This window comes from Herpailurus yagouaroundi, unplaced genomic scaffold, assembly GCF_014898765.1.
Source record: "Herpailurus yagouaroundi ecotype Mexico unplaced genomic scaffold, PumYag 77, whole genome shotgun sequence".
Taxonomy (NCBI): Eukaryota; Metazoa; Chordata; class Mammalia; order Carnivora; family Felidae; genus Herpailurus; species Herpailurus yagouaroundi.
This window is the reverse complement of record NW_024412388.1, coordinates 66,674,642-66,695,673: the sequence shown is the minus strand read 5'-3', so window position 1 is coordinate 66,695,673 and position 21,032 is coordinate 66,674,642. Positions and strand designations below refer to the sequence as shown.

At 34.4% G+C, this 21,032-nt stretch overlaps 1 protein-coding gene across 5 annotated transcripts in view; it reads left to right on the top strand.

Moving 5' to 3' along the window:
* Window positions 1-20,202, top strand: part of ADGRL4 (adhesion G protein-coupled receptor L4) — a 110,012-nt gene extending 89,810 nt beyond the window's left edge. For 2 of the 5 annotated variants that reach the window (XM_040470739.1, XM_040470740.1), the window contains 3 exons: window positions 16,570-16,661; window positions 18,251-18,419; window positions 18,776-20,202. In XM_040470739.1, coding sequence (XP_040326673.1) covers window positions 16,570-16,661; window positions 18,251-18,419; window positions 18,776-18,838 — 324 coding nt within the window. In that variant the 3' untranslated portion in view covers window positions 18,839-20,202. Of the gene's footprint in view, window positions 1-7,662; window positions 8,638-16,569; window positions 16,662-18,250; window positions 18,420-18,775 lie in introns of those variants that run through there. The other 3 variants (XM_040470741.1, XM_040470743.1, XM_040470742.1) reach the window with 3 other exon arrangements.
* The last annotated feature ends 830 nt before the right edge of the window (window positions 20,203-21,032 follow it).

The following is a 21,032-nucleotide window of genomic DNA, read 5'->3' as shown; positions in this document are numbered from 1 at the left end:
GAGAACTGGTTATACTAAAGCAAATTATGTACATTCTTATGTGGGCAACAGATAAAACCTTCTACAACAGATAAAAGCTTCTACTCACTTAAACTTGGCCAAAAGTTCAGTACTTGTTCTGATCATTGTTGTACCTCTGATCTAACTCTGAGCATAATACAATGTCCTTGCCGACATTGTTGGTTGGTCTGCAACAAAAATGAGCCCTTCTTTCAATCAATCTTTATTAGCATTTGCAGAAATCTTATTCCACACATGAGAAAATATTTAATCTTTCCTGTAAGTATTTATTATAACCCTCCATCTCCTTCATTATTCTCTGCAAAATACAAATGACTCATTCTGAGACCATGGACTATCTGTGTGGCTGTGTCTTGATTTCTGTTTCTCATATGTAAATGTTGTCATGTCTAGTTTCAGATTTTTCCAAGAAAGGAACATTTAAAATTCCTTCTGATGAAGAAAGCATGCCTCCCAATGACATCTGATCAAAAAGAGACCCCAAGTTGTTCACTATTAGGGCGCAGCCTTTAGTCATTAGAGCTTAATTCACACTTATTTGGGTAACGAGCACCATTTTGTCTGTACTTTAAATAAGTGAGAACTAAGGTTTAGCAAGCTTAGGCAATTTACTCAGGATTACCCAGCTACTGAGTGGTACAGACAAGCTCATGTTTTCCAGATTCATGTTCTGCACCTTTTCACTACCGCATGTCCTTCCCTTCTGAAGGTTGCAGATTTTTGTTAGGTCCATGAAGATCTTGTTCTCTCTTCCAGATTCTGGCAAACTGTCTTAGGGTTGAGTTGTGAAAGATCTAGCAACTACAGAGTTTCAGAAAATTATTCACAAAATTTCAGTTCTTTATTTTGCTTGTGAAGGTGTCAAAATAAATTATTTTCCATATTGTTGAAAATGAGGGAAATCTTGGCCCTTATAAATATCTCTTCCCTCATTTTGTTTTGCTTTATCTAAATCTTGCCAAGAATATCCAACAACTAACCAAAATACCCTACCTAACATCCTGACTATATCAGACTGCAGATCAGTATGTGGAATACAGATAGTATAGAGATTTACTGTTTCATTAATTCATATTCATCAGTAAGTCATTTCCAATGCCCTGTTTGACATCTAATTGCTCAAATTCCTTTTTCCATTTTCTGTCATTGAGAAGAAGCTAAAAGGTGAGTTTAATGCTCCACCCATTTTTAATTGTCCTTAATTTCATATTTCTAGTTAGAAGATTTATTTTTTTAGAAAAAAAAGCCTTTGGGGTTCTTTGAAAAATTATTATGATTTTATTTAACTAATATGACTCTACCAATATAGGTAGTATTAAATCAAAATAAAAGTATAGGTAGTATGAAAAGAAAAAACCTGGGAAAAAATAGGTACATCACTTTGAATATTTCAGAATAGGTCAAAACTTTATCAAGTATTAAATCCCCAGGTGAGGTTGTGCTAGAAAAACTAAGGGGATGTAAATGGAGACAGTTGCTCTCAAAAAGTGCATCAGGTTGGGGTGCCTGGGTGGCTCAATCAGTTAAGCAGTTAGGCATCCAACCTTGGCTCAGGTGGTGAACTCGCGGTTTGTGGGTCGAGCCCCATGTTGGGCTTTGTGCTGACAGCTCAGAGCCTGGAGCTTGCTTCAGATTCTGTGTCTCCCTCTCTCTCTTCCCCTCCCCTGCTCGCACTCTATCTCTCTCTCTCTCTCTCTCTCTCAAAAATAAATGAACATTAAAAATTTTTTTAAATAAAAAAAGTGTATCAGGTTGACATGTATAAACAATTCTAAGACAACACACATTAGCGTACTTGAGGTAATATTTTGGAAAGGCAAAGCTGAACATCTTTCCACCCCTTGTTTACCTCTTTCTTGGCTTTATTGCTCTTGGAGTCAAATCTAAAATCTTTAACAAAGCCTACAGTAAGGGTGACCATATTCACTTACTTATCACCAAAATCTGTACCTTTTTAGGTTCACTTTTAGTGAAAGTAGGTAACGAAAAATCATTCAGATTGGGTTCATTTTATTGATGGACCCATAAAACAGCTCCAATCAAAAATCTATTTTCAAAAGTAATTTTTTTGACACAACAACAGTGGTTTTGAATAGAGCACTGTGTGACTGACAATGATGGCCATTTTGAAACCTTCTTCCACTACACCCTGATGACAAAGGAGAAAGCTGTCCCTAACCACTCATGTCTGAGCCTATTTGAGCAGAAGGGGCTGTTTATGCTATATCTGGACAGAGTCTGGAGAGGGAGGTGGGATATTACTGGTTATCTTCCATGTTTGAGCACATGTGAAAGTCAGAATGGTCACTGCAGATGTGACTCTCACACAGTGCCCCAAGAGACATGACAGGGTAGAAGTGGAGATTACCAAACATACTGGGCTTATTTTAATAAGATGTAAACAAAAAAAAAAAAAACTCGGACAAATGCTAATCTGAACAGAACACTGGGCAACAGGCGTTAAAAATACCGTGCCCAGCTAACAGGCATAAAGTGGACACTTTACTTTGGGGGCACTGCCCCTGTCAGCCACATGACCCTCCCATGGGATTTTGTGTTTTAATCACACTGCCTGCTTTACATTTTCTGAGCAGTGCTTCGTACCTTCCCATCTCAGCACCTCTGCACTAAAATGGCTCCCTGTCGCTTCCCTCCTGCCATCCTTTCATCTAGGTAATTCCTGTTTGTCTTTCAGATATCAACTCGAAAAACACTTTCTGAGGAAAGTCCTTCCTGACTCATTGATCCGTAGTGTACTTTTTTGTGTTATATGACTTCACAGAAACTCACTTTTTAAAAAATTGTTTTCCTTAATTTATAATTACCTATGTATTAGTGTAAATAACTGATTAGTAATTGATTCATATGTTTCCTCCAGGAGACTATAAACTCTGAGAGTAAAGCAGCTTTATGGATTTTCTCTCACTGTATTATCCTTGAGGTTTACCAGGTAGTTATCACTCAGGCAATAATGCTGGGTAAATAAATAAATGATGCAGCAAGCACAGTATTTAGTCAAAAATGTTCATTCCTTTCCCCCAAAAGGAAATTTAAAGAAATCATCACCACCGCAGAAATGGGATTATTTTGAGAGGACTTCTCCAAAGAGATAATACCTGAAGCATTCCTTAGAGCACATCACTTTTCCTTCATTTCTTTTCTCCTTAGAAATGACTGTTATGTGTATCTGTCTGCATTGATCTCTCTATTTAGGGTATGCTTTCACTCAGAATTCTAACATTGGCATTTTATGTTTAGCTGAATAAAGTGAGGTCCTGGCCAAATAATGTGACAGATTTTCAGAAGCCAACTGGTAAAAAGTATACAACGTGGGTTCTTTCTGTGCCCTGAATTTCTAACATTGACATGAAGATACTGATGCCAATTCTATATACAGAGTTACTATAAGAAAAGAAATGAAATTAAAAGAATAAAAGCATCCTTCAAAAGTTAAAAAAGGAAAATTTTTAATAATTTGGAGACATTCTTATGACTCTTCTATTTTTACCTTTAAAATTGGCAATAACAGCAGATACATCTTTGAATTTAATTGGGTAAGATATTTTAAATATAAGTTACAGTCAAATGATCTATATATAAGTTTATGTGTGTGTGTGTGGTGTGTGTATATAAATATTAAGTTTGTGTGTGTGTGTATTGTGTGTGTATGTGTGTGTAAACACACACTTTTTTTTTTTACTAACCTCTATCTTCTTTTTCCACACTAAGTATACATAAGGAAATTATTTCCTTGCTTATATCTTAACAAGGGAGATTTCATCACCGGGTTTTCATTGTCACATTAAATGGAACTATTATAAATGTTCTTCACATATAGTTTTTCTCATTTGCTTTTGTTACTTTTCTAATATCTTGCTACGGCTCATAACCATCTACAGTTGAAACCAGCTACAAAAATAAGCCCATGGAATTCACTTACACCCACGGAATCACTTTATTCTTCATGTTTATACATTTCTAGTACATTATACATTTCTCTCCACCTTTTGATTCCATTTTGAAGACAGTAAATTACTCTTTCAAACACTGAAAACAAGTTCGGCTATTGAAATATTCCTAATGGAAACATGTTAAAAATACAGAGTGTGAATTTTTTAGTGTCTAAGATGATTGTATATCAAGATGGGATTTTTAGGAGTGCCTTGGGTGGCTCAGTTGGTTAAGGGTCCAACTTCGGCTCAGGTCATGATCTTGTGGTTTGTGAGCTTGAGCCCCACGTCGGGCTCTGTGCTGTCAGCTTGGAGCATGGAGACTGCTTCAGATCTGTCTCTGCTCCTCCCCCGATCATGCTTTCTCTATGAAAAATAAACACTAAAAAAAAAAAAAAAAAGGATTTTTAGCCATAATAAAATGGAGCAATTATTCAGCAATTACTTGAGGGGATGTGGGAAGATATCTTCCGAATGAGGCCATATGCTTCCTACTTGTGATTAAGACTGTTGTTGTGGCTTCGTGCCCAACTGTGAATAATGAATATACATCATAAAATCCAAGGGTCTGCCCTTTCTGTTAGAGGCAAAATATTGCATATACTCCAAGGTATCCACACATAAAATAAAGGAGGTGCCACTTCATCATTTCTCTATGCAAAATTATTCCTTGAGGGTCATTACATTTTAATAATGTATAATATATCCCTCAGTTTCTATTGCTATATCTATTTATGGATAATAGATTTCTAATAAGATATTGTTTTGTCAAAATCTGCATGATGTGAAACAAAACAAATTTTTTTAATGTTTAATCAAATTAATGGTTGAATGCTTCTTCACATGGATCATAAAGGGTAAGTGAGATTTAGGTATTCCATCCTTCATCCTTTTATTCATTCAGCAAATGTTTATTGAGCATCTTTTATATACCAGACATAGTTCTAGGCCTAGGGAATATGTCAGTGAATAAAATAGAGAAAAGTCCTTACCCTTATGGATCCTGAATTCTAGACCAGGAGTCAGCAACGGCCACAGTCCACAGTCTGTTGTTATAAATTTATTTATTTATTAATTTATTTATTTATTTATTTATTTAATTTATTTTTTACTGAGACACATTCACTTGTTTGTGTGTTGTCTAAGTCTGCTTTAATGGCATGGCAAAGTTCAGTGTTTGTAAGAGAAACCATATGGCCCTCAAAACTTAAGCTATTTACAACCTGTCCCTTTGCAGAAAAAAATTCCTGACCTCTATTCTACACTTGAGTGATTTAAGAAAAGATAGCTATCCTCTCCCATAAAATATCCCAGAATATAATATTGGGTTCATGAAGAATATGTTTCTTATATTTAAGTTATCTGGTAATTTTATCTATAGATTGCCTTTTGAATTACTCCTACCTTTTCTATAAACCTTTGAAGATACCCAGATTTTTGACCTGGAAACTTCAGTTCTACCCTGGAGGAGTTTCAACAAAAAATAAGAAATTGTTTATATGAACAATAAATGTTTGACTTATTGTTGAATTATACTACATATTGTTGAAGTATTTATTTTGCTAACATTATTTTAGGGGAAAGTCCTGAAAGTGGAAAAAGATCATCTGTTTTCTATTGAGGTCATATTGCCCAAAATAAAGACTGAAAGGTATAAGTCTGATATAAGGTGATTTTTATAGGTCCAGTGAGACTATATCACAAAACAATTCTTATCCAAGTGTGGAGTAAATATGTTATATTTATCATTGGGCACATCAAATGTTGAGATAATTTGGAAGAACACATTTCTATATAAACATAATTGCCGTTAGTGAGAATAATTGATGTTCCTTGAGAATTTATATATTGAGCACTATTCTAAGTACTTTATATTATTTAACTTACTATACATAACCATTTATGATAAATAGTAATATTATCCATATTTTACATAGGACAAAATGAAATACAAAGAGTTAAATAAATTGACCAGTAAATAAGTATCAGCACTAAGACTCAAACCCATGAAATGTAGCTCTGAGTCCATTTATCCTATTTATTTTGAAGTTGCTTCTGTTACTTTTTTTAAGTGTTTATTTATTTATTTTGAGGCAGAGAGCATGCAAGTGAGTGTGGGGCAGAGAGAGGGAAAGAGAGAATCCCAAGCAGGTTCAACACTGTCAGCGCAGAGCCCAGTGTGGGGCTTGATCCCACAAACCTTGAGATCATGATGTGAGCTGAAATCAAGGGTCCAACGCTTAACCAATTGAGCCACCCAGGTGCTCCACATCTGTTGTTCTTTTCATACTGTCAAATTATATGTAAGGTAATGATCTCCAAATTTTTCAACTCAAGAGCCCATCAGTAAAATATATGTATCTTAATAAATAGTTTACATCTTGAAAAATTGTATATACTTAGTAGTTGCCTAATATGATCTGTCACATTATATGATATATACAATATATATTATTACACATTCTGAAAATATAAATTCAAAATTTTGAAGATAACAATGCTTCAATTTAATAATTCTCACTAAAATATTATTAGATTTTTAAATGGAATATTGATTACACTTTTAATACAGCAATCCAAAAGTGTAGATCTAAGTTCAGTTTAACACTTGGTTTTAATGGTTATCAGAACTGATACTTCACCAAGAGACATTAAATCTGTACTTTTGTGTGAATGTATAGCCAATAGATCACACTGAGTGCTCTGTTCTAACATTCATTTCTTCACATCTTCAGTAATGCTTTCTAATTGCACTTTGAAATAATATTACTAAAAGGAATGTGTATTTAAATGTATAAATGAATGCATTTAAGTTTGTGCCATATTATTTTCCAGATATTATTTCAATTAACGTACCTCATCATGGAGAGCAAAGCTGTTTTCCAATGGTGCATGACTTTTTAAAACTCGAAGTAGAAAACATTAAGAAACTGCTAAACATGTATTATTGACTTTAGAGAAATTATGTGTTGAATTGATTATTACTTTAAATATGATTGAAAATTGTGGATCTAAATTCATATTTCAAATAGCCCTCTTAATAATTTGAATTTTTAAATGACATTTTATCAAATCTGAGTAGATCTTTATGTATTTTAATTTGGTTGACCCACATGGACTTAGAGCTTGGATAGCAACTTACCATATAAGTAGAAAAATAGTCAGTTCTGTCATTGTCCCATGTGTATATTTTTTATCAGGATTAATTTTAACCCACAGTATACTTGGAGACACTTTAGATCCTAATTTTTTACTTTGTTCGTGTTACTTTGTTAAAACTACATAATGTTTAAAAACATATTCATGTTACTTTGTTAAAACTACATAACTACATAACAACAGGGGCAAACCTCTCTACCTTTAGGAACAAACACTCATCTTGCTGAATGGTTTGAGAGCATGAGTGTCATATATATTTTAAATAGTAAATCCTGGGGAGCCTAAGTGGCTCAGTTAGTTAAGCATCTGACTTCGGCTCAAGTCATGATCTCACGGTTCGTGGGATCGGGCTCTGTGCTGACAGCTCAGAGCCTAGAGCCTGCTTCAGATTCTCTGTCTCTCTCTCTGCCCCTCCCCTACTCTCTCTTTCAAAAATAATAAATAAACATTAAATAATAATAATAATAAACCTTTATTTTCCTTGGAAAAGTATCAACGGCAATTCTAATGTGTTTCTCCTATGTCCCAGTAGATTATTTTAAGGCATTCTACTTGACCACCAACATGGACCATAAGACTATCACATTCCTAGATTCTTTGATCACAGAGAACAGTGAAGACAGGCGTCTCCACTAGGGGATCACTGGCATAACGCACTAAATCCTACTCATGTTTACAAGACCTTCACCACTGATGTCTTGACTAAGTTCAATGAATACTAATGCCAGACAGCTGACCATGTCACTACTCATTGCTGTTTCACTCTTCTACTTTTGACCATTTTTAAAATTAAGTAACTATTAGCAGCTAATATAATAAATGTCTAAACATTTAAGTTTGTGAAATTTTCAATGCCAATTTAATTTTTCTTTACTGGCCCTTCATCTGTGGTTTGGTAGTTTTGTAAAGAGCTTAAGGGCATTATTTTCCCTATCCTGTCTACTATGTACGAATCTTTGCCCTGGTACTTCCTACTTGTGTCACCTTGGGCACATTATTTAACCTCTCTGTGCCTCTGTTGCCCTAATTGTGAAATAAATGTAATGATAGTGATAATATTAAGAATATTAAGAATTACCCCCATAAAAGTTGGCGTGAGGGTGAAATGAATTAAAAATAGCACTAACAATAATGTCTAGCACACAGAAAATGCTCATAAATATTGTTTTTGTTATGGACCCAAGTTTCAATGTTACAGCAATTTATAACTACCTGCAAAATGCTTTTTATCCCAGAACAACTGTTCACCCAATTGTAAATCCCAGCAGCCCATGCTTGGTGGGAGAGCATTGCTATCTTCTAAAGAATAAACCTCAGGGTATTTATACCATGAATACTGTTAATATCTCAGATGTTCTGTGAAGGATACTCTCCTCTTATAATACTTAGAACCTGTTTAAAAATGTTTAGTATGTTTTCAGATTGCTTCGGCTGTTTCAAATACTGTACCATCATAATTTCTGTGAGTTTTCACCAAATTTGAATTTTTTTAATGTTTATTTATTTTTGAGAGAGAGAGAGAGAGAGAGAGAGAGAGAGAGAACAAGCAGGGGAGGGGCAGAGGGAGACAGAGGAAGACATAGAATCTGAAGCAGGATCCAGGCTCTGAGCTGTCAGCACAGAGCCTAACACAGGGCTCAAACTCATGAACCACAAGATCATGACCTAGGCCGAAGTCAGATGCATAACCAACTGAGCCACCCAGGCGCCCCAAGTTTTCACTAAATTCGTACTAATGCAATTTTACATCTAAGCTTTAGAAAATTTATTTCTAGCCATTATTTCCTTAACACAAGTTTGTTAACAGGTGCCAGCCTAATCCATCACTTCTCAGCATAACTGTCACCGTGTACATCAAGGGATTTCTAATGGGAAGTTCTGCCTGGCCAGGGTGTGTTCTTTACTGGGCTCAAACCTTTTGTATGTGCTTTCGTCCACTGTATACTATATATTTTATCAGTCTCCACACATACACACATGTTCTGGTTCCACAACAGTTGCAGCATCTGAAAATTTACCCCGTCTTCCTCTGAGATCTCTTTTCAAGCTGTCATATGTGGAGAGGGTGATGTCCTTGGGGGTTTCTACTAAGAAGCTAGTGTCGTCAGGTTACAAAAAAAGATCAGATGTGAAAATAATTTTAAAGCTATGGAGTTGTGGTGACCGTACAAAACACAGGGTGCCCAATTAATTGGAATTTCAGATAAACAACAAGTTATTTTTTAAGCATGCCCCAAATATTGTATGGGAGATACTTATACTAAAAAAGTTTTTGTCATCTAACTGCAATTCAAATTTAACAGGCATCTTGTCCTTTTATTTACTAATGAGACAACCCTATGAGAAGGGCTTATCAAAGTGTGTGTTATACAGAAGAAAATGTGACAAGGACTTGAAGGTATAAACTGTATTTCTGACTTACTGAAAAGGAAATTGTGTACTAGTTATAATTTGTGTTGATCTTCTAAGAAACGTAGAAACAGAATCCACAAATAAGTTTTTGTCTAATTGATTATTCATCACATATCTAGAACATCAATAATAAATACGAGTTATTGATAAGTTCGTATTTTTTTAAACTGGATTTTAAATTTTTATTTAAAATATAGGAAACACAGTATTTCTAGGGTATTTCATATATATATATATATATATATATGTAATTTATATTTTTTATTTACATGTCTTTTACCTTGCATAGATTTCTGTTGCTGTCAAAACAAATTACCACAAATTTAGTGGCAAAACAACAAATCTACTGTTTCACAGTTCTGGAGGTCAAAAGTCTGGGTACAGCATGGCTCAGCTGTTTCTTCTGCTGAGAGTCCCACTCGGGCTAAAATTAAGGCCTCAGCCATTCTAGAGGCTCTGGGGGAAGAATTTGTTTCCACGCTTCTTCAGGTTGTTGGCCACATTCAGTTTCATGCAATTGATTTCTTTGCTGGCTGTGGGACAGAGGTCAGTCTCAATTTGTAGGGGCCTCCCACATTTCCTGACTGACGACCTCCTTTGTCTTCAGTTTTCTCTGACCTCCACTTCTGCCTCCTCTCTCCTGCCTCTCTTCCTCTCTTCCGTAGCACCTCGCTGCTAAATCCCTTCTGCCTTCCTCTTTCATTTCTAAGGGCTCACGTGCTTACATTGGAACCAACAGGATAATTCAGGATAACTTAAAGCCCATAACTTTATTCTATCTGCACAATCCTTTCTGCTGTATTCACAGGTTCCAGACATTAGCTGTGCCCATTTTCTCAGAAGAGGGGTACATTTTTTGCTTATCACATATTCTAATTTTTTCTGATACTCTGTAATTAGCATAGTAAGGAAGTAAGGGGTGATTCCAATTAAGAAATAAAATCAGAATGAAGACAAAACTCCGACTACTTGATTCCAGTGTAGCTAGTAAATTTGTTTTTAGTTAAGAGATGATATCTTCTCATTTTAAAGCTTCAACTGCAAACTACTGAGCCATCTCGGCAGTGATCTAGGGACTGAAAATGAGTCATTGTTTTTTGTGAGTTTTGTTTTTGCTTTTAGTGCCCTCTCGGTAGGCTAGTGGAAACCCACCCTTTGTCCATGGCAGAAGCAGATTAACTAGGCCAGTTAATTTAAAGGTAATAAAACTATTTGAAAGGACATAGCAGTTGTAATCATGACACATTCTTAAATGAACCAGATTCCATTTGATGTATATGAAAAATTAAAGCATAGGTCTAAAAGTGCTGTAAGAGAAATTTTCTCATTCCTTTTGGTGAGATCTGACATCAGCATATAGATGGCTTCATCAATTATTGAGAAAAAGACTAAGAAAAGAAAAATGACTGATTGGGATGCTTCATTTTGAAGTCTGAATTTGAAGCCCTTGGGTTGAATGTACCTGTAGGTCTAAATCTTTCAGAATTAGCTCATGCTCTCTCCCCAGCTTATCTATGTAAATTTTTTGTTTAAAAAAAATAATAAGGTACTTAAACATTTTTAATGCACTCCATCAAACATCAGAGCATGTGTGCCGGGCTTTGAAGCCACTGTATATAATCAACGAAGGTAAGAAATAGATCTCCGTATAGATAAATATTCCTTAAGATGAAGCTAGGGGAATGACTTTAAATTTAAAATACTGCTTTCTCTCAAGGGTTAAGTTTTCATGATTTTGAGTGATTTTTTTTTTCGCAGCTATTTTCATTCTCTCTATATTCTCAAGTGCGGCAATGAATTTCAGAGTTCTTGTTTGCCACCTAACGTGCTTGTCTTGCTTATTATTCCCAGAAAAGTATTAAGGACTCCTAATTGACAAGCTAAAACTGTTTTTTTTTTTTAATTGAAACAAAAAGGATAATGAATGACTCTGTTCAATTGTAGGTCATTAATTAGCCCCTGTGCTTTCGTGGAACTCATATTTAGTGATAAATAAAAAGGGAACCACAGCTGATAAAATCAGCACACATTGGTAAACATTAATGATCAAGAGTGTGAATCATTTGAAAGGCACCATTTTCTTAATTAAGGTTCATATTAATGATGTTCCTTGTATTTTAGAGAATCGCTCAAGTATTCAAGTCCGTTATCATGGAGCCAGAATTGCCCATAAACACAGTGCTAGTAGTACCTTTCCAACAATTTAACCTAAAATGCAGTTATTTATCTAGCCTCAAAGTCGTTACTTCTCGAATAATTGCAAACCATTCCTCATGATCAGAAATAACTTTTAATTCTATATAATCTTGGTTTGGGCTTTTGTTTTTATCTTCTCAGACTATTTGTACTTATTTCATAAAACATTCCCTCCTGAAAATATTTTTCCTTGCCATGTAGAATGCAGAGTTTCAACTTAATTTCCAACTCTAAGTAAATAAAGTCATGTGCCTTTGGGTGATACTGATTCTTTAGTTATGGTTTTTTCACTCTATTTAAACATGGATCTAAAGTAGCTTATATATTTATGGATTAAGAGAGAATGCAGGCAGTGTAAAAGCAGCCAATGTAAGTTTTTCGTTACCCCAAATTTGCTGAATATTATAATATGATGGTGGATTTGTCTCTGAGTTTTGTTAAGGAAAAAAACTATTCTTATAGTTGGTAAGGAAGACTTTTTCGGGACTACTGTGATAGGTGTCAAAACTATTGCAATAGGGGAGAGAGAGTCAGCTCAATTCTGAATACAATAAATATAGCTGGAGATTTATAGCCAAGGATCAGGTTGTGTGTTGGGGAAAGGAGATGCGTGGGAAATTACTAAGAGCAGATAGCAAGGGTAGGGAGAATTCTTGCTAAATTTACTTAACAGGACTCTTGCTAAAAGGCAGGCCAGTGTGATCAGATACCAAGGTTGGGGGTGGTGAGGAATTTAATTAGATATTGAGAGTGACCAGATATCAAGGGTGGTAGGATTCTCTCTAAGCTGACGTAGCAGGATTCTTGATAAAACTGAACTCTGCAAAGGTGGACGCTGAAGCCAAATGCTGAGGCCTAGTTGAGAAGAGAGCTCAGAGGAGGCTCACTGAAGTTTGGTCAAAAATTTTGTCAGTGCTCTAATGACTAAGGCAAGGGAAGAACGTGTTTGCATACAGAATTTTCATTGTCCAGAACAGTAGAGAATACTGTCACGGTTTACACTGCCATCGAATTGAACTCAAGCCTGATTTTATCATTTGGGTTTCAGTTTCCAATAAACATACACTGGGAGGCAGTATGTAACAAGGTGGCATTTAAACAGGAGTGGTGAAGGAATTTACCCTGGCAATTCCTGAAAGCCCGGCAAATACAACCACCCTAGGGCACGCTGGTGGGCTGGAGGAAGGACAGAGAATTGAATGTGAATGTAGTGACGAGATCAAAGGATAGAGATGTAGGACGTCAGAGAAGAGGTATAGTGAGACAAATCTAGAGGCCATTGTGAACTCCTTAGATCTAACTCTGAGTGAGATGAGAAGCCATCAGAAGATTCTAAATAGAGACATGGTCTGACTTACATTTGAAAGGGATCAGTCTGACTGCTGTAATGTGAGAATAGAAGGCGAAGACAGAAGCTGGGAGACCAATTAGGGGGCTTTTGCAATAGTCCAGATGAGGCACAGTGTGGCCTCTCCCAGGAGAGGCACTGCAAAGACAGTAAGTGGTAGTCATATTCTGAATATGTTGTAAAGGTAGAGGAGAAGGGTTTGCTGATGAAGAAGCCTGATCTTCTAGAAGGATGAGGTAACTTTTTTTTTTTTTTTTTGAGGTGAGGAGATTGAAACAAAACTAGGTTCTTTGGGGGAAGAAAGGCAGCTTGGTTTTTGACATGTTCAACTCCTGATGCCTACTAGACCTACTGAAGCAGTTGGGTAGGACATTAAGGATAATATTTTGAGGGGCACCTGGGTGGCTCAGTGAGTCAAGCATCCAACTCTTGATCTCGGCTCAGGTCATGATCTCACTAACCATGAGACAGAGCCCCACGTCAGGCTCTGACAGCACAGAGCCTGCTTGGGATTCTCTCTCTCCCTCTCTCTCTCTCTGCCTCCTGCCCCACTCACACTCTGTCTCCTTCAAAATAAATAAATAAATAAATAAATAAATAAATAAATATATTTATATATATAAATATATAATATATTTATATATATAAATATATATATTTTATAAATATATAAATATATAATATATATTTATAAATATAAATCATATATAGTCATTCAAGATTGGCTTAGAAATCATATGTTAGTGTGCCATTACCTGTGTTCTTTTACACTACTATGCAGTCACTGGGCACTTACTGAATAGTGTTGTACCTATCGATTGACTGGTCATCTCTTCCATTATACTGTAAGTTTCTTAAGGAAAAGGCTTAAAAGTGTTCTTTTAAGGGAAGTGGAAGAATAAATTAAAATCCTTCGCATTTAACATAAAATCTAAGTAATATTCAGCCTTGTCTACTTCACTCACCTCTTTTCATACTACCCTTCCCTTTATTTACTACACCCCAGTCCCCTTTGCTAATTCCTTCAGCGTATACCATATCCTCAACTCTCTCAAGCCTCATGGGTTCTTTGATCTGCTAATGCATTATAACTTATTAAGTCTTGGTTTAAATACTAAATCCTAAGAGAAGTACTTCCTGAACCTTTATCTTAATCCACCCTTGTTTTGTCTCTCCTAATAACCCAAATTTGTCACTTGATAGCATTTATCACAGTTTGTAGATTTATAAGTATTTATGTGATAATTTACTATAGAATTGTCTTAATACATTTATGAGAACAAAGGACAATGTCTGTTTTGTTCATTAATATACCCACCTCTCACCACTATCCCAGAGACTTGAGCCCTTTATGAAATGTTTAGAATACATGTAAAAAGCTTCATATATTTGAATTAGTACCAATGAATGTGGATAATATAATCAACATGTTTGTGATTTTATTCATTACGTAAAACTGTAACACCATTTGATAAATATATTTTTATCTGTGTTCTCTTATAATTGGGAAAGTATAAAATTATGGAATAGGAATTAGTCTCCTGCTTGTCCAGCAACACCTGGTTTTTATAAGTATGTAAACATTCTCCCTATTGGACACAAAAATGTACTTTCCAGAACTGGATCACCCATAGGGAATAAGTTTACATACTTATAAAATGATGTGGAACAACATTTCAAATATATACGTACTTCTGAGAAGACATAGCAGTATGAGCAACTATTTTTCAAGCCTGTTTTATTGTAAACAGTTTAAGAAACTTTAGTTAATCTTATAAATTAGTCACATGGAAAATGCATGCAACTAGAAAACAATTTTTTTGTAAAAGCTATCTCACAACTCTTTGCTGAGATGACATATTCAATATAAATACTTCATAAAAATTCTTCGAAAATACTCAAACCAACAGTGGTTTGACATATATTATTTATACTAGCCGAATTATAATACTTTTTATTATTTAAAAATATATGCATATAATTATAGAATTAAATACAGTTGTTTCCAAATTTACTTAAAGAAGCTATAGCTATAAAACCCTAGAAAATATGATGCATCCGTCCTTCATAAGTATAGTCTCCTTACAAACTTAAATATTATTAAACTATCATTTCAGTTAGTTATTTGAGCTAAGATAGGGTGAAACTATCAATTCAATCAAGTTTAATATGCTTTCTCTCCCCCTCTACAGTTGCTGAATTCTTTTCTTTTTATCAAAGAATTATTGTAATTAGAATTCATTAATCATATAATTAGAAGTAATAGTTATTTGGAAGCAGAAAGAACAGAATAGACCCTCATTCCTCTAAGATTTTCTCTCAAGGACTTCTCCATGGAGAAGTGACTATATGAAATTATCTGACCCATTATTTCATACTGCTATTTATAATAGTAACTAGTAAATTTTGAGAAGTTATACAAAACTTCTTAGAATATAGGGGAAAAAAGCCAATTTTTTCCATAGCTATAAACTCTTGAAATACTAGTATAAGAATTAGATTAAAATACTGCATTTTGCTATTTTTACAAAATGGCTTTTGAAAAAATGTTTGGATTAATAAAATATATTCAATAAATGATTAATCTACAAATTATTTTTATAATATTTTTAATTGTTAGTATTCTCATATTAAAGTGGACATACACTAAAAGGTACCCTTAATTTAGTCTTCTGGGACCACAAATATGACCTAAAGGTTTCCAAAAATACGGGAAAGAGGAAACTTTTCATAAGCAGTCACTTTAAAAGGAGTAAAAATTGTGTGTATTCTACGTAGCCCATAAAAATAAATATAAATAATAGAATGATAAATGTTTATTAATAAAATACATATGCCTTCAGAAACATTTCTTTCATTGATTGATATTTTGAAAGATTCTGAGGTTAAATCTGAGGGAAAGAAATTTCAGCATAAATATTAGGCGACATTGCTAGATGAACCATACAAAAGAAAGTACATTCAAACATTTTCTAGGTGTTTGAAGGTGTTTTGTTGGGTTTTCTAATCCCTCTGATCTCTTTTTCCAGTTTAAATTTTTAAAAGCTGACAGAATTATCACTAACACTTCTCATCGAAGAAACAGCACACAATTGAATGAAGAAAAATTTGATTTCTCAAATGTTCACAAAGTTTTTCAAACCAAAATTTTACTTAATGTGCATATTAATCTTATTATTGGCAGCAGCTGATAATCATCAATCTGTAGATGTGATCATACATCTGAAGAAGTTTCTTGAACAGGTTGTTTTTAATACAGTTTGGCAAATTGTATTACCATTTGTACCAACAATTTTCAGTGATATAAAGATCAACCCCAGATCTGTTTCTATCAGAGGGTTTGTACTTTGTAATATACGTAAAAGTTCTAAGATTTTCTAGTTTCCATCTTATTTGAAATCTTTACTATTTATTTATTCCCTTTATATGTATCTAATTTACTATGAAAACGGTCTTTTCTTTGAAATTCATTTATTTTCTCAGGTTAATCTCTTGGCTTTTGGATTTATCATATACAAAGTTTTTCGTCACACTGCAGGGTTGAAACCAGAAGTTAGTTGCTATGAGAACATAAGGTAAATGTCTCTTTCACTCTATTTCTTTAGTAGTTAAAAGATTGAGTACCTTAAGGCACAAATAACTCTTGGAAAGGCTTTTTTTTTTATTTTTTTTATAACTTTCTTCTGCCATATTAAAAAAACTTATTGTCAAATAGCATTTTAAATATGTTTAATAAGACTATAATCACCACAGATTAAATGGTAAGTAAAGCCATCTTTTCTAACATAATCCCCTTTGAAAGAAAAGATGATGGCTGTGTTTTAAGGCAAAAATTGGCCTTAGCGATTTTCTTTGGAAAACATTCCTCAGAGCTTAGTAACTGTGTTTCTTTCTTGTGACTCCTAGTTTGCATGCTGCCATGATTTTTCCTTCAACCCTCTCTTTAAAACTGATTTATTGAGACCTCGAAAATGGTTTGTTCAGGAAAAACTGAAGTGTACTATAGGGAACATTAGAAACGACTAACGTTTGTGTTGCTTGGAAACACTCCTGTAGTTTCAATACCTTACACAAGATTTATAGTTAGGATTTAGCAAACGTTTGATCGATTACTTTCTTTTACTCCTCACCATTCATAGCTTCATGTAGTGTGCTGGTTTTAATAAAGTTGAAAATGACTCATTTTCTGAGGTATACTGCTAAAACATCTTCTGCAGGAGAGAATGATTGGACAAAGAATGAATAAGAAAATAATCATTAGTTGCCTCATTTTCAAAGCAATGTCCTCAGTGAGCAGGATTGAATGTTGTTTTACCAGAAGTCATAGGCAGTAAGTTGAAAATATGTAAGAGTATGTGCATGTATTTTTTTTTAATTTTTAAGAAAGCGGTATTCTGACATGAATTTATTTTGAGGCAACTGTATTGTAACAGCAGAAAAAAGAATCTAGTTTTATATTTTATGCTTTCTTCTTTACTAAACCTGAAAGGAAAGCAGAACCTTCCTTTGATGTCATGCACATGTACTCACCCAAGTCCACCCGGTATACTTTGCAAGGTTTCTTAGGGAAAATGCTCCCTAACAGATAGATGTCTTACCTTCAGGAATTATTACAACATTTGATTTGAAATCAAAGCACATCCACTGCAGTATACTAGGTAAAAATATTTTAAGATTAAGGGAATTCCAGGACGCTTGGGTGGCTCTGTTGGTTAAGTGGCCAGCTTCAGCTCAGGTCATGATCTCACAGTTCTTGAGTTCGAGCCCTGCCTCGGGCTCTGTGCTGACAGCTCAGAGCCTGGAGCCTGCTACACATTCTGTGTCTTCTTCTCTCTCTGCCCCTCCCCTTCTCTTTCTCTCTCTCTCTCTAAAATAAGTAAACTTCAAAAATTTTTTTTTAAAGATTAAGGAAATTCCTTGAAAAATACCCTATTTTAATAGCGTTGCCTTCATTTTGGAAGTGCATCCCTGTCATGGTGCAGTAACATACCCTAAAGGCTGTCCCACGTAACTAGCATGATGTATCAGTTTCAAAATCCTTATTGGTCTTTGCAGAAGATTTCTTAATTGTACCAAAAAGCCATTTCCCACATAATTTGAGGAGTTTAGGGATGTGTTGAGTCTATGTCATTTTCTTAACCGAAACATTTCAAATGTGTTACAGGTCTTGTGCCAGAGGAGCCCTTGCTCTCCTGTTCCTTCTCGGCACCACCTGGATCTTTGGGGTTCTCCATGTCGTGCACGCATCAGTGGTAACAGCTTACCTCTTCACTGTCAGCAATGCTTTCCAGGGGATGTTCATCTTCTTATTCCTGTGTGTCTTATCTAGAAAAGTAAGCAGTTTCTTTTATTATAATTGCGGTCAACCCTATAGCATATTCATGTAGCATCGGCTACCAAATTGATAAAAATTCTCATTCTCATGGATTTGTGCTGTCTTTATTGCCTAATGCAGTACATTTTAGTATCAAAATAATTGGAACATCTATCTGTTCGTATGGAAATATGCTTTAAAAAAAACTTGCTCTTAGGAATGTAAACATAGCTGATATTAATTTAAGCATATTCTGACAGATAATGAGAAAATCATACTTTAGAAAACGAAATATAACAATTTAATGTGATTTGAAAATAATTTGATGTGACCATTGCAATTATGTTTAACATTTCTTTTTTTTCTTCTTTTTAGATCCAAGAAGAATATTATAGATTGTTCAAAAATGTCCCTTGTTGTTTTGGATGTTTAAGGTAAAAATAGAGAACTGTGGATAATTTTTGCTCTACATAAGAAAACCAAGCTGTGGATGGCCAATGTATAAAAATGACTTGAATCAATGATCTAATTATTAATTACTAGATAAGTATTTTAAATCCATTTTTCTGTTTACAGTGTAGAAACTGTAGATAAGATACCATAATTATGTACCATATAGCTATAGTTTGCTTTCCCACATGACATAGTTAGTTATGTCAAAATAGTATTGCAAATATTTGAAAAGTAATTGGTTTCTCAGGAGTGATATCACTGCGCCCAAGGAAAGACTTTCTTTCTAACACAAGAAATATATGAATGTCCTGAAGGAAACCACTGGATTGATATTTTTGTGACTCATGTTGCCTTTGAAACTAGTCCCCTATCACATTAGTAATGAGCTCTGTTACAGAAAGTGGAATATGAGAGAATGAAGGGGCAGAATGTAAAGCAGTAAAAAGGAAATGGCTATTATAACAATGAGATGGATTTTGAGTAAACTTGTTTTTTTGTAAACTAAATGAGAAATTATAGCTGAAATAATTGAATAAACACTTCTTACCATTGCATGAATTTTTCTGAACTTAAATTTATACTAAAACAACTTAGACCTTTTCTATATTTATTTTCTTTCCTAATATTCGAAAAAAAACCCACAAAACTTTACAAATGAAAAGGCAGGCAATTATGTTCTGGTTTTTGGGTTAACATCATAAGGAGGTATGTGCTGTTTCCATACTAATTTCATAGATTATAACTTCAAATCTTTAATCAGAAATACATAAATGTGTCAACTATAATATTTTTCATGGCTGTAAATGTAAAAATAGTGTATATAAAAATTGAAGTATTCTCTTCTATAACCTTTCAGTGTAGTGAATAATATTGGATCTCACTAGGCTAGTATATTTGAGTTCTTTATTTCTTTTAATTTTGGAAATATTATAGTTCACATGACAATATTCCCTTTTAACTTACTATTTTTAAAAGGGCATTGTAAATATGAAAGTATTCAGAAGGTGAATTGCCATTTTTTTCTGTTCAGAAAAGTACACATTTAAAAATGTTATTTATAACAAAGGAATCACTGAGAACTGTAGAAATGTTCACAGTGGATATATTTTCTGACAGTTTTCTACTATCTATTAAAGCATATCTGCTTAAATGTATGGTTTCTATCTATCCTCAAATCTTCTCATTAAAATGTGGAAGCAGGGATTTTATTTCAAAAATATGTAATTGTCTGCACCTGCCTGTGGAAGTATGCCAACACACTAAATGTTGTGATTTTAATTTCTCCAGCTTTTAAAATGAAGTCTGTCAAAACTTGCTCTAACAAATAAAATGTTATCTAAATGAATACAGCTACTGTTTGCTGAGTCATTTTCTCAAGAAAGATGAGCTACCTGCCAATATGTCCCTACACATTTTTAGAGAATCCATGATAAATGTTCATTATATCTTCTGATCTCTTATACGCTAAGCCTGTGACCTATTATTACCATTGTCATTATAGAACAGGGTTATAAGCATGTTGTATTGAAAAACTAATCTGTTCAATCAATACATACGAATGATGTATGGCAGGCAGAATAATAGCTCTCCCAATACTCTCACACCCTAATCTTCAGAATCTGTGGCCACTATGTTAGGTTACATGGAGAGAAGAATTAAGATCGCTAATCAGCTGACCTTGACATGGGGACATCATCCTGGATTATCTAGGTGGGCCCAATGTCACCACAAGCCTCCTTGTGAATGAGAAAGGGAGAAAGGAGAGCATGAGAGAGTGACACAGCCCGAGATGGTTTGACCAGCCGTTGCTGGCTTTGAAGACTTCTGAAGTCTACAAATGAAGGGAACTTCACAGCCTCTAGAAGCTGAAAAAGACAAGGAAACAGATTCTTCCCTAGAGCCTCTAAAAGGAAGTAGATGTGCTGATACCTTTATTTTAGCCCAGGCTGACCTATTTTGGACTTCTAACCTCCAGAACTGTAAGATAATAAATGTATATTGTTTTAAGCCACCAAGTTTGTTGAAAATTTGTCGCAAGTTTATTGATAATTTTTGATAATTTGTTATAGCTACCATAGGGAATATTATGGAAATATGTATAGCATCTTTAGAGATAACCAACTATTCATATCATTAGGACAAACCTTGATTCTAGTGTCTTGATTTTATCAACCCTCCC